This window comes from Stegostoma tigrinum, chromosome 21, assembly GCF_030684315.1.
Source record: "Stegostoma tigrinum isolate sSteTig4 chromosome 21, sSteTig4.hap1, whole genome shotgun sequence".
NCBI lineage: Eukaryota > Metazoa > Chordata > Chondrichthyes > Orectolobiformes > Stegostomatidae > Stegostoma > Stegostoma tigrinum.
Window position 1 is genome coordinate 25,707,782 of NC_081374.1, and position 19,218 is coordinate 25,726,999.

General features: G+C 40.7%; 1 protein-coding gene across 7 annotated transcripts in view; it reads left to right on the forward strand.

The window, feature by feature from the left end:
- Positions 1-645: 645 nt before the first annotated feature.
- LOC125462633 (chemokine-like protein TAFA-5) overlaps positions 646-19,218 on the forward strand; it is a 386,744-nt gene continuing 368,171 nt past the window's right edge. For 6 of the 7 annotated variants that reach the window (XR_009447009.1, XR_007249687.2, XM_059653408.1 and 3 more), the window contains exon 1: positions 7,742-8,263. Coding sequence is in view for 5 of the 7 variants with exons in the window: in XM_059653408.1 (XP_059509391.1) it covers positions 8,170-8,263 (94 nt within the window). In the remaining 2 variants the exon portion in view is untranslated. Of the gene's footprint in view, positions 1,765-7,741; positions 8,264-19,218 lie in introns of those variants that run through there. The other variant, XM_048552858.2, reaches the window with a different exon arrangement.

Here is a 19,218-nt window from a genome sequence, read left to right on the forward strand (position 1 = left end):
GAACCCTGCAGCCCAATGGTATCAATGTGGACTTCACAAGCTTCAAAATCTCCCCTTCTCCCACTGCATCCCAAAACCAGCCCAGTTCAACCCCTCCCCCCACTGCATCCCAAAACCAGCCCAGCCTGTCTCTGCTTCCCTAACCTGTTCTTCCTCTCACCCATCCCTTCCTCCCACCTCAAGCCGCACCTCCATTTCCTACCTACCACTTCATCCCACCTCCTTGACCTGTCTGTCTTCCCTGGACTGACCTATCCCCTCCTTACCGCCCCACCTATACTCTCCTCTCTACCTATCTTCTTTTCTCTCCATCTTCGGTCGGCTTCCCCCTCTCTCCCTATTTATTCCAGTTCCCTCTCCCCATCCCCCTCTCTGATGAAGGGTCTAGGCCCGAAAAGTCAGCTTTTGTACTCCCGAGATGCTGCTTGGCCTGCTGTGTTCATCCAGCCCCACACTTTGTATTCTGGGATTCTCCAGCGTCTGCAGTTCCCATTATCACTCAGATTTTCATTGTTGTTTGTTGTTGGCTTAGGACGGTGTTCCTTTGTATTGTTAAAACATACTCCACAACAGCACCACATATCTGGCAGATGTAGATGGCGCAATTGGCTCTCATATTCTCACATTTGCAGCTTTGTTCTTTGATAGGCTTGTATATCTCCCGTGATGTTCCGACATAATGAATGCGAATTGTTTCGGTAAATTCGGCTGTCCATGTTGAGCGGCACTTTAGCCTGGAATTCTAACAGATTTTTCGGAGGGAATACCATCGATAAAATATAAACACATACATTCTGGAAGACATTATCCATATGTCTCGTTTAAAATATAAAACAAAATCTCTTTAAAAACAGACCGCCCTCCGCCCATCTCCAAAAAACCACTCCCGCAAGCTTCTATCGTTTTTTTTCTTTAATGGACGTTACTTTAAAAAATCTGGGCTTGAAACAGGACAGAATAGTTTCTATTTGCAGATTGAACCGAAAGAGTATTTACAACTGATAGAAATGAGTTTAGCTGAGGAACTCGAATAACTGTGGCTATTATGTTGTTCGTTATAGTCGACGTAGGGAGCCGGAGAATTTCCCAAAAATAGTGGAGGTTCCTATGGGGCTGACACGTTGAGGTAGGTCCACTCACTCACCTCTGTGCGTTTGTTCAAAAAAAATGGAGATGCTTGAAATAACTGGTTCTCCGCTCAGGCAGAGGAGTACCTAGTTATTGCGCAAAGTGTGCTGTCCTGACGTGGATTTTGACCTGGCGTACGGTAAGGCAGCAGCAAAACGGATCGCATGAGCATTCCTGCCAGTGAAGTCGGACGCTGTCCAGGGTGCTGAGAGAGGCATCGCTCCGTGCATCGAAAACATTAAGAATTGAACCAGTCCAACTACTGAAACTGAAAATAAAAACAGCAAGAGCTGAAACTAGTAACTCCGGAGCACACGTATTTTGGTTCATTTCAAGACTGTTTGCCAATCGCCTTTTGACACTGCTTTTCAGTTTCGCTCACTCCTGTTTTAGTGCAACTCTGCGCGACTGGTGACTGTGAGAATCACATCAGTTTATTTGCCCAAAGCAGGAATCGACAAATGACGGCCAGGTCGGCTTTGAACTGTGTGCCAGAAGATTATTTTGAAGGGAGGTTATGATTTTACCGCTGTCCCGCTGACTACTTCAGATGGAAGGTTATTTGCTGCGACAGTAACATGCCATCAACTTTTTGGTTTCTAGCTATTCTTTCTGCGCTTCTCATTGCTTTGTTTAGTAAGTATAATTTAATTCATGCGATATCAGTAGAAGCTAACATAAATATTGTAGTACGGCATAATAACTTGTGTCTGGGCTGACCCTATTTTATTTCAGCACGTTTACTGTTTTACATATAAATCATACCAAACTAGTAACTATGCAAACTGTTTTTTATAAAAGCCTTGGGATATGCAAAACCCTGTAAAATACAATGTGTATAATTATTAATGTACTGTCCCAAATAGCTTGCTGTATAAAAAAGACGGGTGAAATATTAACTGTTCCAAACTGTTCAGTATATTGTCTCATCTGTTAGTGAAACCTTGAAAATTCAGTTTTACTTTCTGTTTGTTTAAGACATTCCAGAGCACAGCTATTCCCGCCGGCACGATGATTCAATTAGACTGGCTAACAACACTAAAACCTCCTCTTTAACACAGGAGATCAGGCAATTCAAGCCTCCTCCATATTGCACTTCAGTACCTCTGATCTCCAGTACTCGGCAGTGATTCCAATGAAACATCAAGAAATGAAAATCCATGCACTACAGCGGGAGGAAGATTAAATTGGAGTTGGAATCAAAAGTACGTTGATCACACATTCCAAAGCCGCTGTTACCCCCATCAGGGGTTCCACAGTTCACAGGGTAACACGAATTCTCAAATTGTCTGTCGGAGTGCACAACTGTTTGGTGCTGAGCATAGATTTGGCGACGTGTCTGAATAAAAGCCAGGCAGAAAAGAACATTGTGAAAACTCATCCATGTAATCTGATGGTCACCATCTTCCGTAAATTCTTCCCACATTTTATTGGTGTCAGGAAAGAAAGAGACTAGTGACGCCAAACTGACAGGCTGGTGTAGAAGAGCGATCCGACGGGTGGGGGAAGGAAAAAGATAACGCACGAACATTGGTAGTAAATCCGAAGAATGACCACAGCGAAGTATGGAAGAAAGTAGAGATAGATTATCATTGGGTAGTTATGATATAGCTTAAGGCAGGCTCGCAAGAGGAAACTATAAGTCAGATGTTGTGTCTTTAGATTGATTTTATTGACTCTAGAAACATGCAATTTGTTTCGTATACGACAGTGGAATGGAGCACTAAAAACTCGCGTAAAAACATCAGGCGTCAATTGGTTGTACATATCCCTTTTGCGGAATCTAGAATAGGCAAAATCATTTCAAAAAACGTGTTCTCCCAAATAGAAGGGAGATAGCCATTGTTTTTTTCTCTCCTTTCAGAGGATCGTGAGCCTCGTCCCAGAGAACGCGGATGTTTGTTTTTAAGACAGAGGTAGATAGATTATTGATGAACAAGGGGCACAAAGGTTATAGAAAAAGGCTGGGCTGGGGGACAGGGAACTGGAGTTAACAGGTGTGGAGCTGGAGGAACACAGCAGGCCAGGCAGCATCACAGGAGCAGGAAAGCGGACGGTTTCGGATCTGAATATTTTACACTTCTTCTGAAGAATGGTCCAGACCAGAAACCGTCAGCTTTCCTGCTCCTGTGATGCTGTCTGGCCTGCTGTGTTCCTCCAGCTCCACAACTTGTTATCTCAGACTCCAGCTTCGGCAGTTCCTACTACCTCTGAGGGAATTGGAGTTGATGCCTCATTCAAATCAGTGGGATTTTGCTGAATGGTCGAACAGGCAGGCAGGCCTGAACAGCCTACTTCTATTTCTAATTCATAACACGAGACACCAAAAAATGACTATCACGGTCCAGGTAGTTTCATTAAGCACAGGGTTTTGTTTTGAGAATGTCAAAACCTCTGACCGTGTAATGCAGATCATTTAGGGCGAGCTCTACATTCCAAAAGGAAATGGCAAATTGCGATTCCAACCATAAAACATAACTGAATTACGTTTTATTTTAAATGACCAAACTGGTATATTGTTAGAAAATTTGATTCACCCACGCACCAAATTAAAACTGCAAATTAGACCAAATTTAAGCCCATGGTCAGGTTAAAGCTCCAGTCATGCAGCGACTGTGTCCCTGTCACTGGACTTATATCGCGGATTCAATTCCCTAACATTTCTGAACAGGTTGATTAGAAAATACCTAAGACTTACACTATAGCCGACATCACAAGCATTCCGTTTTATTACCTCCGCTGGCGCCTCCAGTGTTCAGGCATAGTCATGACACTTTAGCATTCCCTCGATGTAAAAGAAGTCCATTGAGGCGCGCCAGTTCATTCTGCACTGATCTTCTACTTGATGGGCCGAATGAGCCGGACTCATGACGTTCGTGACTAATTTTAACGTTCATTTGGCATGCCAAAGTGTTGTCAGAGAAATGTGAATCACCAAACATATACTGTATGCCAGAATCACAGTCAATAAATATCACCTAATCATTGAGTCATAATTTCATAGGAAGACTTTTAGTCATTTGAGTCCATGTCAGCTCTCTGGAGGACAATCTTACCAGTTCCATTCTCTCACTCTATCTCTGTAGACTTGTTTGTTTTTTTTTGTTGAAGGGCCATCGAACTTCCTTTCGAAATCATGCACCAGCTCCATTTCCAACCCGTCACAGCAGTAAGTACCAGGCAATTATCGTTTACTGTATCCCTTATCCGTGAAACCATTCTAGTAGCTCCCCTGTGCAACGTCTCAAGGGTATTCACATCCTTCCTAACGTCTGGTGACCAGAATTAAATGCAATCCTCTAGTTGTGGCCTAAGCAAAACTATGCGCAAGTTTGGTGTGACGTCCCAACTTTTCTGCTTAGGAGACGCGCGGTTTCTGTTTTTTTGTTAACTGCTCCCTCAAAACGACCTGCCACATCCAAAGATTATGAACTTGATAAAACGAAGTATTTTCACGTATGTCCCACCTCCCTGTTTCTCCTTCTCTAGTCACAGCACCTCACATTAATACGCAGAAGTACCTCCTTGGCAAATCTCTGCAACAGTCCAAAACGTTGGACTTATGAGTGTTTATTCAAAGCGGTCAGTGTCTTTTGTACTGTGGAGATATTTAAAACAATAGTAGATATAAGGAGCTCCCTGGATGTCATATCTAATCAATTTTGGCATATCGCTCTCTATACTCTTCAGCGTTTTGCTTCCGATTTAGCTCTGAAAATAATCTCAAATATAGCGTGGATGTCAACGTATCGCAGAGACAGTGTAGTATCCATACGTGTGTGGCACCTGGCTATCTAATTCACATTTAGGAGCGATCTCGTTACAGCCGATGAACGCGCAATGCTTTATGTCATATTATTACTTTGTAAATGTTGACATGGGCACCCATAACATCTGGATAGAGCCTTGGCGTCATTATCTCTTAACTCGGGTTTCATGTTTCTTGCTTTCCCCATCCTACAAAGCAATTGCACCGGAGACATGAGCCGATCATGGCCGCAGGCCGACCAAGTGGCGACAGCTGAAGACAAATAGCATTCTTCGCAGTGCTGAGATAACTGCACCCGGAATAACAGGGTCTAATGAGGTCAACATTTACAGGCTTGTAGTTAGCACTGCACTAGGCAGGCATGGCTATTCACTTAGATTTATATAGAACATGACTGTACATACAAAATGGTTCCTAGACATAAAATGCATTGGCCATTCTCCTGACAGTGCAACGCATTTAAGTATCATTTCACAGACATAAAGTTCACTAAATTGTGCATCTCAGTTTTGAAAACAAAGAGCTGGCCTATGTTTATTCAACAAGTTGCAATGAATAACCATCTAGGAAGAACGCATTCGGAAAGTTTATATTGAAACTTTTAAAAAAAGTTTGGTGGTGGAACTTGAACGTTAATGGGACATTTTTCTGTTTCCATGTTGCAATCTCACCACTTCAATACCACAGACCTTACAAGCGTGTTGTGAGGCAGCGTTCATGAAAGAATTGTTGATCACACATCCCGTACGGCAACTAGCACTAAGGGCTCGCTCCCATCACTCAAGCTTTATCGATGCCCTTTATTTTGCAAAAAAAAACTGGCCAGAGAGGTGAAATCAACTGCTTTTAAATTGAAAAATACTGCCGCCACCTTGCGGCCTACAGGCAGCCCGCTAACTGAATACAGAGAGCTGTGCGGTCTCGAACCCATTTCAAATAGGGAGTGAAGGGCTCCTGGGCTTCAGCCTCGATCCATCAATTCCCAGCACGCGATGACGGGAGCCATTTCGGTGCCTAATAATAGAAAGATCGCACACCGCGATTACATTGAAACGGCTTACATTCCTTTCACATCCTTAACGCAGTAAAACATCCCAAGGCGATCCAGTGAAGAACAATGAAGAACGATTTCATAACGCGGAATGCCGTGTTCTCTACATTTTTGCACTACCGGTCCGCTTAGACGGACGCCAAGCTGTAGCATTAATGACAACCTGATGTCCGGCTAACTTTCAGATTAACGCTTTGCAAATTGATGGAACAGTTTTAGCATTACTACAGTACCACTAATGTTAGTGCAGTGACTAGCAGGAGTTTGTGCTATCTTATTTCCGACAATTTGTACATTTGAGCGAAATATTGATTTATATCCTGATTAATTATTGCAGCTGTTGCTATGAAAGTGTTTAAATACACGGGACATTTCATAAACACCCTCATGGTGGTTTAGACACAACACCAAGTCAAGGTTTTTTTGCGTACTTTAACCATATTTTGATAGGTATTTACGTTTTAGATGCTGTAAACTGGAAGTCACCTGCTCCTTCTGAAATGAGAGACCTCGCATCGCGATTAATTGCTGGCTTTTTCTTAAGACGTTGCATAGCGAATTTAAGAAATCGAAACCATTTTCTAATAGATGTAGGCGGCTGCTCGCCCTATGTTGCTGTTGATTTCCGTGCGTTTCAATAAATGTACTGTTACTTGCAACGTACGTCTAGTGAAAGGCACTTAGAACCAAACGGGCTGATAATTACAGTGGGTCGATACAGCCTTCCTACTGGAGAAATGTCTCGACTACACAAAAGCCGAACCTGAGTGGTGCTTTTAGATGGTTGATGGTGCTAATGAATCGATTCATTGTCAGTCTTTTAATTAAAAAAAACATGAAATATATTCAACTAGACCGTGTCACTGAGTGTTGGACTCCGTAAGGGAAATGTTTCTGCGCCGTTTACTAGCGGGTAGCGCTAACAATATTGTGTGCAACGCACAAAAGGTATTTGATACACTTCAGCAGACGGTCCCCTGCACACGCAGACAGCCAGCAAATGAAATAAATTCAGTTCTTCGGCCCTCGGATATGTTGATATCACTGTCATCTTTAATCAAATTGTCTCATAATAAGTATATATTTTTCAAATAATTTGGGAAGTATATTAATTTTAATATCATTGTTTTATCTTGTAGTGTAATATCTAATTGTGCCCTTAAACTAAACACAAAAACCCTTAATTACAAGCCTATAGCTTTAATTGCGTGGATGATTGACAGTGACCATTGGAAAGAACTGTCAACATCTCAATACGGGTTAGTCCTTTTAAAAATGGATTGGCCTCTGATGGGTTGGGGGGAGTGTTTGTGGTTGATGATTACAGACAGAGAAGGGCTGTTGAGTGTTAATAAAATACAGTTCCAGCGCAGGATAAATATGCATTTTTTAAAAACTTGTGCTTCGCTAAAGGTTCACAAAATAAAAATGGGCAAGATCAGCCGCACCATTCTGAATGATTGGGAACTTATTCAGTCTGGCTTCAAATGAGCTTTCTGGCACGCTTATAAAACAAACTTAACAAGTCAACCGAGAAGGAATTGCATTTCTCAAGCTGGAAGTTATAAAAATGATTCATGGTGGTTAGCGAGTGGGAGTACTTTATTTGCCACATCGTTGGCTGGGCTACCTTTAAAAAAAAACAATCTGCAGCAGGAACGTATTGTCCATCACGTCTTGCTCAAACTTTCTTCTCGCAGCCTCACCAGCATGAATATTTCAGTGGCACAACACTCAGTAAATTAAATACCCTTGACTTATTTATGGGCGATCGCAGCACTGGCAGGGTTAATTACGCGCTGTTGCATATCTGGATAATTACAACAGGCGATCAATAGACGCTGCCAAGCAATGACTAGCTGCAGTTGGCGACCTCATTGCTGCAGGGATCAAACAGTATGTTGTTCTTATAGCGTGGAAGAGGATGATAAAGGGCAGCGATCGGGGCTTTTATAACTCAGACGCACATCCCGCCGCGTGGATCTCGGGCTCTATGTGAAGTGGATTCGCGCGATCGCTGGCACCCCAGGCTGGAGATTTACACAAGTGCCTTGTGTTTGGATAGTGTCTCTTTTTTTCATGTATACATCCCTTTGGAAATCGCTAGCTGACTTCTGGGGCTTGAATGTGGAGACAGAGAGATCGAGATCTGCATGTGTGGTCCTGGTGCGGCTGAGACGCACAGAAGCTGAGCTCTGAAGCCGGGGGCAGGGATTCGAACATGCTGCCCGGCTGGAGAGGGCTTTGCACTGGGGCAGGGGCAACACTTTGCTGCCTTCTCGTCTGGATCATCTACTCGCACTTAGTCAAAGAAGGTAAATGGTCGCCTAACGTGATAAATGGTACTGCAATATTCTGTCACTAGCTTTCCTTAAAGGCAGCCCTATAAAGTTCAAGTGCTTAAATGCCGCAGGGGGTTTTTTACAACCAACGGCACTCCGCTTTTCGTTGTGTTTCCTCCAAAGTCTCCTAATTGCAATATCTTTACTCCAAATACTAGTTTCGCCCAGTTCTGCTGGGCTCGAAGCTGATAGCAAGGAGCACCATACGTGGCGCCTGTGCCCACTCAGATGAATGCATATCTGCCTTAGAAGCTTCAAGTCCTATACACGCCTGCGTAATCACAGTGAATATGTACGCATTCTCCCTGCGTATATGAGTATGACTGCATGTGTGTATGGTCCTTACATTATTGTATGTATATAACTAAACGCACTTGTATCCCAGCAAATTTAACCCCAGAATTGAATGGTTGTGTGTGTGTGTGTGTGTGTGGTCCGGCTGCAGCCCTTGCGAATTTATTTTCTTCTCCTGGCTTCTGTTGATCAAAGCGAGAGAAAAATAACTAGACATTTATTCTGTGCATGCCTGAACTCTTGTCTATTTTCCCTTGATAGAGGACCAGCTGAGTTTCAAAAGCAAGCTGTAGCGTTGAGTCCTGTGCATCGAGCACCGCAAATCACTTTACCCCGTCCTCCTAGCTGCTCACTGGTGGCCTAGCACCGGAAAATAACTGGTACAATTTTTGTTTTAAAAAGTAATCAGATGTTAGTTTCCCTAAGATAGTTGGGAGGAAATAGCACTGAATCGGGCTCCTGCGGAGACAAGCAGTTCCAAAGAGAACAAACTAAACCTTTACACTCGTGACCAGCATACGGGCGACAAAGTTATCGCGGAACCATCATTTGCTGTGAATCATCTTCCCCTCTGTCACTATTTGGATATATAACTGCTGATTGAAGGTGTCTTGGCCGCGCTCCGGGCTCTCAACGGCCAACTTCACATTGAGCAGCGAATATTGGAGCAGCCATTCGAAACTGATAAAGATGCAAATTATTCACGCCTCGTGAACGAGCACGTGGAAATCATGTATGAGACGGAAAATGCTGGTAACAGTAAACGTTTAAAAGAATATGTTTTGCTCTGACCACAGGCTAGGAGAGTGAAACGTTAACCCTATCTCCCAGGGTCCTGAAGAAGGGTAATACCCGAAACGCTGACTTCTCCTTTTCCTCCCGATGCTGTTTGGCTTGCTGTCTTCTTCCAGCCTTCTGTTTGTCAACGCTACCTCCTTCTCTCTCTTTCCTCATAGCTGCCGTCTGATCCAATATGTATTTCGATCCTTCCTGGTTTTCTAATCTAATTTGGTCTTTATGAAGGACCTGCCACATTGCAGCTCTTGATTCCAATTTCCGAAATTCCGAAACCCTCGACAGTGTATAGTTTGGAATAAACTGTTACGTTCAAAAGTTTCAAGCGCATGAAATGATGCTGTAGGAATTTTGGTTTTTCACAGTCCCGGTTCCTCTTTCAATCGTATTACACAGACTTATCTCAATCAGATTGAAGTACGTTTTCCCTGCAAGGTGTACTGTATTGACGTGAAAGGCGTGAAGGCAAGGGAAAATGCATTTTATTGTGCCAGTGCATGAAAACAGCTTCCCTTTTACAATTTAACTTCAGAGGCAAACCTTCAGACTTTGGATTAATTGGATAAGGAATCGATGGAAAAAGTTTGTCCTAAATTTTAACTAAATGTACAACCAATATAAATATATGTTAGATTTAGTTGTACATGTTTAGAAGGAATGAAATTAGTTGATATATCTCCATGAGAAAAGTACCTGTCACACAATCTTATTACTGTCTCATTATGTCTATGTTGTGTAAACGATTGAACACATTTTAGACATTACTGCAGATGTTTTGGATGCAAACAGCAATAGATGGAAAATGCAAACAATACAACAGTATCTCCCCACGTTCCCCATGTCATGCATCTTTTCTTCATGGTGAGTGCCTCCAGCAGCCTGTTTAGGCTTTCTGCAATGTTGTGCTGAGCCTGTCAGTAGAGGGTGCACAAAAGCAGTGAGAGCTGACTGTCTAATTTTATCTTCCCAAACCAAGTTAACCAGTGTACCTTAGGAAGTCAAAGAACTGCAAAATGTCAACTTTCCTGCTCCTCTGATGCTGCCTGGCCCACTGTGCTCCTCCAGCTCCAGACTGTGTTACCTTAGGATGTGCTGCCTTGGATAAAGTCCAATGAAATCAGGAATCCACCAAGTGTCAACTTGGATGGGATTGGAACATACATAGCCAAAAGTGCAATCCAAGGTTTCATTTGTGGAGTGCATGTCAATTCAATATGTGCCCTGCTCAGAGAGACTAAATGTTCACTCAAATTGTATGAATTCCATTCTTATACAATGTTTGTGAAGTTTGATTAGAAATCCACTTTGTTGCGCAAACAACTGTGACAGCACTTCCCAAGCTACAGAAGACATTTTCAAGGACGGTTGAAATTATTCCTAGGATCTGAAGCTTAACCAGTATTTTAGCTTCATGTTGTTGTTGTTGACTTCTGCTGTACTTCTGGTGAATAAAGTTTGATGGTTTTGATTTGCAATGAGTTGACAGAACACTATAAAATGCACACAAAACAATTAGTAGCTTGAGCAATGGAGAGTTGAGTCCAGATTGCAGCTTTGACTAGTTGTTGTGCCTCAGGCAAATTTTGTCTGTTCCCAGATAGAACCATAGATGCAGCCTACCATAACAGCACAGCACTTCTATCAGGAATGATGCTGAGTAGACTCCTCTTATATTGCTGTGTAGGATGAGGAAATTAACTTGTTTTTCATAGTGCTGAAGTTGAACAGGGTGAAGGAGAATGATTTTGGTTAGGGCCAGCAGGAGAGAAGTGTTGTCTCATTCTATTAAAGATGTTTCTTTTGTGGTTGTGAGTATGAATTAGAATTAATGCTATCACAGAAGTAGGCGAGGGTGATTATGCCCTTCTTGATGAAATTTTAAAAAAGGGTGGAAAATAAACAAGGAGATGCTTTTAAAATGGAAAAAACACAATCTGCAAATGAGCTGCTTTACAATGGGATTGAAAACTAAAGAAAAATGAAAACATTAAATGACTCATACACAGGACGTATTCCGTTCTTAGGTTACCTAAGGATATTACTATTACTTACTGCAACCATCTTCCCAAAGCACTGTACTGAATGAATAGAAAAAAATATCTGTAATTCACCATAATGGGTCTGTTCATAATCTATGATTTTCTACTCACTCTAAAGGGTGAAATTTAAACTTAATTAAAAATATGTGATATGGTGTAGGCAATGAAGTGGTAATTTTGAAGTTCACTGGCAAGTTGTTACTTGTCAGGAGTAAATTGCACTTGTAGGGAAAATACCAGAGAATAAAAGCTTTAGTATTCTGCAGAACATTTCACTTTGAAAATGTAAAGCAATTTGCAAGCAAAGTGAATACAAATATTTTGGCATGAGAAACTTTAAATCCTTAAAGAAGCTCAGTGAAATTTTCACATTTGGAAGAAATAGTTACAAATTAATGTAGCAAAGTGATGTGACTTGAATTTCTTTAATCAATATTTTCATTGCACCTACAACAGTTCTAAAGCAAAAAGGTTTACAATGAGGAAGGAATGAATATAGAATGCTCCATATGCAGATTTCTCACTGAAGAAAATATCTGGCTCCGAAAGAGCTTCTGAGAAAACTCAGTTGAAATCTCATTTTGATTTCACTCCATTAATTGTTGTTGTAAATTATAATTATTGCTGATATCAACATAGTGAGCCAATAAAAATGGCAGCACGGTGGCTCAGTGGTTAGCACTGCTGCCTCACAGCAACAGGCGCCCATGTTCAGTTCCACTCATGCTAAATTGTCCAAAGTGTTCAGGGATGTGTAGAATAAGTGAGGTTATTAGTGGCATTGGAGGGGGGTGGGGGGGGGAGGGGCGCGGTGGTGGCGGTGGGTTGGGCCTGGATGGGATGCTCTGAGGGTCAGTGTGGGCTTGTTGGGTCAAATGGCCTGTTTCCGTACTGTAGGGATTTTATGAAGAATGCATGATTTGTACAACTGTTGATGTTCCAATTTTTCTCAACAACTTTAAATTCACCAAATATAAGTCATCACTGAGAGACCCATATTTAACATCCACTGTCACATCTGCTGAGGAACATTATGGAGGCATTTTTCAGTCCTCTTAGCCATAGTTGTTCTGTGAGCTACAGAGGCTAAAATGTATGTGGGAAGAAATATAGTTATCACCTGAAGAAGAAATCTGACAAATGCTGGACTTTGCCCTGAATCAGATGATTTCTAAATGATTGAGCTTATCTGAAAGTAAGGAATAGAAATAAGCTATACACTTCTGTTGTCCATGTTTTGGGTATTTTCCATCAATTTATACATTAGAAACGCTTCACTCGGGCACTCTTTTCTGTTAGGCGGACAAAGGGGCACAGAATTCAGTTTGCAGTTCAAATCAATATTATTAACGATATATTCCTTATTAAAAACCATATTTGAGCATTTCCCAAATGGCTACTGTATTTATTATTTACTGAGCTCTATCTGTCTGAGGAAGAATATTACCCACAATGATCCATGTGTTTGAACTAGTCAGTCAGAATGTCCTCCCTGCCTGAAGGATTGCCTCTCTTCTGAGAAAGTAGGTCTTGCAGATCAGAGTGGACCTTCTCCTGGGTCGTCTTGAATTGTGGTCTTGCACCACAAGCCTTGTTGCAAGTTTTCGTGGAGGGGATGTCTTTCAGTTGTACTTTATTCTCTTCTCGCTTACTGCCCCACACCCCCCACCCAAAAAAAAATTGTGGATCTTGCAAAATGTTTTATGGCTTTGGCCAATGTGGTCATGAGCAGGGTTCAAAGCATCCAATGGGTGATCTCAAAACCCTTCACTTGACTTGCCAGGGTGGTGTAAAGTGCACATCCTCAGGCATTGGCTGGAAATCAAGGTGTCAGTCAGTCTGATACTTCTGCCTTGTGCTGGTTGTAACTGATTCATCCTAATCGTTTGTGATCTCCTTGATCTTGGTTTGGACTGTTCTCTGTAGCCAATAGCTGCAGTGTTATTTATTTTTGCCAATTTTCTATCTGCACTGGTTTTTTTTTGGCTGTGGATCAATTTGGAATGTCCAATTTTGGGCCAGTCGTCACTTAGAGTCGTAGAGTTACACAGCACAGAAACAGACCCCACGGTCAAACTCATCTGCATTGACAATTCTAATTATACTGATCTAGTCCCATTTGCTAGCATTTGGCCCATATCCCTCTAAATCTGAACAAACCTTGTATCCATCCAGATACCTTCTCAATGTTGTAATTGTACTCGTTGCCTCCTCCTCGACTTCTGGCAGCTGGTACCATACACACACCGTCCTCTGCATGGAAAAAATTGCCCCTCAGATCCCTTTGTTAAAATCTTTCCCCCTCACCTTAACTGTACACCCTTTAGTTTTCAACTCCCCTACCCTAGAAAAAAGACCCTGCCCCCCATGATTTTATAAACCTCTTTTAGGTCACCCCTCAGCCTCTGATGGTCCAGGGCAAAATAACCCCAGCCTATTCAGCCCCTGCCTATCTCCCAACCCTCTTACCCTGGCAACATCCTTGTAAATCCTTTTTGAGCCCTTTCAAGTTTAACAACATCCTTCCTACAACAGGAAAGCCAGAATTGAATGCAGTATTCTAAAATTGGTTTTACCAGTATCTTGTACAACTGTAACATGATGGTCCAACCCAACTCCTATACTCCGTGCACCGACCAATAAAGGTAAGCATGCCAAACACCTTATTTACTACCCCGCCTACCTGATTCTAGGTATTGTAAATGAATCTTTTCCCATTTTCCAGTATTGGCCCATATCCTGCTAAATCCTTCCAGTTCATGTACCCGTCCAGATGTCTTTTAAATGTTGTAATTGTATCTGCCTCCATCACTTTCCATACATGCACCACCTCCAGTGTCAAAACATTGCCTTTCAAGTCCCTTTTATATCTTTCCCATCTCACCTTAAACCTATGCAGTCTGGTTTTGGACTCCCCTACTCTGGGGAAAAGTTCTTGGCTGTTCACCCTATCCATGCCCCTCGTGATTTTATAAACTTCTAAAAGGTCACCACTTAGCCTCCGGTGCTCCAGGTTTAAAAATGCCCCAACCTATTCAGCCTCTCCCTTCAGCTCAAACCCTCTATTTCTGGCAGACTTAATTTTTTTTCGAACCCTTTCAAGCTTCACAAAATCTCTCCTAAAACTGGGAGATAAGAACTGAATGTAATATTCCAAAATTTGCCTCTCCAATGTCCTGTAAAGTTGCAACATCACCTCCCAACTCCTATACTCAAAGCAATGACCAATAGAGGCGATTATATTCTGTCTGCCTGCGACTCCACTTACAAGGAGCTATGAACTTTCACTCAAAGATCCTTTCGTTCAGCAACACTCTCCAGGAATTTGCTTATGATTTTTGTTCCATTGAAAATTTACTTTTTAGCCTGCCTTAGAAACATTCAGTAAAACAAAAGGCCTTTCAGAACATTTTTAATTGTTGCTGTTATACAGAAGAATGAAATCAGTTGAATGAAATAAGATTTGGATCTGCACATTTCTTTGACAAGTACATTAGTTATGCCAGAAGCAAAACTATCAAGTTGCACTTAGCTATATGCAATATCAAATGAAAATTCCCAATATCTGTTTAAAGCTTTTAATACAGTGATGTGAGGCATTCCTCTTACTGAAGTGTAGTTTCACAATATAGTCAGGTTAATCCAAACCAGGGTAATTTTATCATATCACTTAAAACTAAGTCAGAAGACTACCCAAGGATGAACTAATTCATATTCCAACTTTGAGGGAAATACCTGAGAAACATCCATTTCAGGACTGTTGTTAAAATCCTTTCACTCTTGCATTTTCTGTGCTGTTTTTGATTTTGTGCCAGCAGTTGACATTTTAAGCCAGTTCAGGTCAATATGTTCAAACCAATAAATAACACATTTGCTTATGTTAAGCCTACTGTTGGCACAATTATAATTTGATTAAATATACCAATTGCATCACAATATTTTAAAGGCAGTTGCAAAGAATGCACAACATAAAACTACCATGTAAAGAAATAACTTGTGAAATTTCTTACGCTGTAATTTGATGAATCATTAAGAAAATAATAGGTTAGAAATGTCGAACAGACTTTAACCCAAGATTTCCAAGAATTTTGGGATCAAGGTAAAGATGTGATTTCTATTTTCTAAACTAGATGGACATCAGGGTGAGTCCCACTTTTGCCTGTGATTGAGTCCACTTTCCATTTAAAATTATTTTTAATTAGTTTTCAAATGTATATGACACTCCTCCGGATGGTGGGAATTGAACCCGAACCTTCTGGCCCAAAGGTACGGACTGTGGTGCAAGACACATTTCCACTTTTTACGTAAATAAATCTTTTTGAGCTGTCAATAGAGAGCCAATTAGATCCTCCAAGCATAGCCTTTATTAGTCACTCATAGAATCGGACAACAGGTGAGAAGCCATTGCTGAGCTTGACAATTTCTGTTAGATTACACTCCTTTACACGGCAAATAGCTCTGTTGTGGAAATCATAGAAATTAAAAAAGCAAAAACAACAAAAGCAAACTGTTTTCATTTGGAACAAAAATGGAAGTTGCTGGAGAAGCCCAGCAGATCTGGCAGCATTTGTGAAGAAAAAATCAGTAATGTTTCAAGTTTGGTGACCCTTCCTAAGGGCCTGAAGGTCTGAGGAAGGGCCACTGGACCCGAAACATTAACTCTGATTTTTCTTCATAGATGCTGCCAGTTTTTCCAGCAACTTCTATTTTTGTTCCTGATTTACTGCATCCGCCGTTCTCTTGGTTTTTATTCTACTTTCATTTGCACCTGGTTCTCACTTTACATTAACAAATATTAACATGTACTTAATGTCATATTTGAAGCAGTCTTCTATTTATGTGTATAACATGCAGCTCTCATCTATAACTTGGAGTTCATAACAGATCTATAATTTTCAGTGTAGGTCAAACATATGCATTTCCATTTTGAACAATCAAGAAATCAGGCCCAAAATGGTCCCAAACTCACACTGGTCAAATCACTGTTAAAAATAATTTGCATGATCACAGATATAAAACATCAAGCAATTACAATTGGGCAGCATGATATATTGTAAATGTTTATTTTCTTCCCAATCAAAGATATTGCTTAATGTACTTAATGGTGCCTTTTCATTTCTGATAAAAAGATGGGTTTAATACCAAAATAAATTCTTTCATCCACCTGTGAACAGCCTGACTTAAAATAACTGTAAATGTTTAAAAATATTACAAAACTTCTTAACTGCTTTTTTGGTGTACATTAGTCAGTTCTTCGTGAATGATTTTTTTGTTTTAATATGCAAAAGATTTAAATGTGCCAACTGATTTCTGTCCACCTAACGCATCCAATTTGTAAAGCCTTCCCAAGCCAGTGAAATCTTGCAGTACTACCAGAAGAATATGGCCACATTTGTGGACAGAGACTGATCCCAGCTAATTGAATCTCCAACAGTGCAAAAGATTGTTGTAAACAAAGTAAATAAGCGGTTGTATGTGTAACTCACCTGTTTCACATTCACCAACCTTTTTGATAGCTTGGCTGATTTTTCCTCACTGCTGTAAACCAGTGGAAACACAAGTATATTCTATTCAGCATACTCAAATAAAAGCAAAATACTGCATATACTGGAAATCTGAAACAAATGAAGAAAACTCGTATCATATGTGGAGAGAGAAGTAGATAAACATTTCAAATTCAGTTTGACTTCAGAACTGAAATATCAGCTATAGAGAAGAGTCATATTGAATTCAATGTTAATTCGGATTTCTCTCCACAGATGCTGCCAGTTTAGTTGATTATTTATTTTAGCAACTAAATGTGTAAATTTTAAAATAATTTTGGCCTTGGAACAAGTATGTATCTTAGACTCTCCAATCTTATTGTTTTGGCAACTGTTATCTTTTTCTATGGATTTATTTGCTGAATGAAAATCTGTGGTATAATGATTTGTCATAGTCATACAGCATGTAAACCCTTCAGTCCAATCTGTCCATGCTGACCGTAATCCCAAACTAAACTAATCCCAACTGCCTGCATTTGGCCCATATTCCTCCAAATCTTCCCGATTCATATACTTATCCAAATGTCTTAAACATTGTCACTGTATCTGCATTTTGCACTTTGACTATTTTTATTTGAACTTTAAGAATTATGAGCCAGAATAACTAAATGAAATCAATTATTCCTGCATAATGAGGGCTAATGCCTTAACTTTTTTAGAGGCCAATTCCAGTTGGGATCCTGCCCGCACAATGTGTATGAAGGAAATTCGATATGTATTCTCTTGCACATGATCGCTACCTAATCTGTTCTCAGTTTATTCTTTGTCTTCAACTTTATGTCAGCACTTCGCTGCTCTCACCCATACTTTTAAGATTCTTGATATATACAAATGAATTTCTTAACTGTAAGCCTTTTCAGAGTTCTATTAAACACAGCATTCATCTGGTCCAAGTAAAGTTTAAGATGATGAGAAAATGTGTCCCAGGTTCTGTGCTTCATGCATTTTTTTTTTTTTCTGTTGCTTTTTCTTCTGTTGTTTGAATTCTTCCATTCCTTGCTCATCCTTCTATTTCTAGCAAAAGTTTCAACTGTGCAATCAGGTACTTTCTCCTCAACACTAATCAAATAGTTAGCACTTGAACAGCTTTAGAAGCAAGGTGGGCACATCTCTTAAACATTCCTAGTCCGAACGAAAACTTCTTCAATGTGAAATATTAATCTCTTTCTCTCTTGTTCTTTCACTCTCTGTCACCCTCTCCACTGCTGCCAAACCTGCTGACTATTTTGAAGTCTTGTGCTTTGATTTCATATTTCCTACTCTAACACTTTCTTCTCTTAATTAGTAATACCTGCAGAATTGTGATGTTCATCGTGGCCACTTGGATCATTATATGCCCTATTGAAAATTCACAGCAGCATTTTTGGATGCCGGTATAGGCAGTTTCAGTTTGCCACATCTCTGCACTAAATCCATAATGAATGGAGAAGCTTTCCTGAACGTGTAGGTAATGTGCCAGTCTGCACTAAATCATGCAATTGAGTGTCAGATTTCCTGGCAGCTCTCATGATTCATGTATTTTAAGGTAATGTACCGTGCTGGTTTTACTAATGCAGATGGAACAGTTGGCTGCTAAGTGACTATAGGTATCTCTTTGGTCCTAGTACATGATCTGATTGATACAGCGCATGCAGCTATGAACACAAAAGCTGACGTTTCGGGCCTAGACCCTTCATGAAGGGTCTAGGCCCGAAACGTCAGCTTTTGTGCTCCTGAGATGCTGCTTGGCCTGCTGTGTTCATCCAGCCTCACATTTTATTATCTTGGAATTCTCCAGCATCTGCAGTTCCCATTATCTCTGCAGCTATGAACATATCTGAATGCACAATTGGCATTCTGAAACACATTTATAGAAAGCAACAGAATTCTAATGTAGTAACAACAAAAGTTAGAAATGGGCTACCATATTGCACATTTATTTTGTCATTAAATAAACTTTTTTTTTATATGGACAGTAATAGCCAACAGTGGAACTAATGAGAGAATAATGTTGGCTAATTTGTACTGTAATCTCTAATGGATGACCCATTCAAATAAATTGGTGTTCCACCAAGCAGTGCTGGCTCTGCATGCACAATGAAATGACCCACTATGAAAATTCCAATACAGGCCTGTCCTGTAACTGAGATGTCTTGACTACTCATCCTTTTTAGCTGTTCTAATCTTTATTTAATAGACTCTAATTTGTGCCTTCTGTCTTACTGCTCCACCTGAGTATTTCCTCTGTGAAGTGGCTGGTTGTTGGGTGTCAACACAC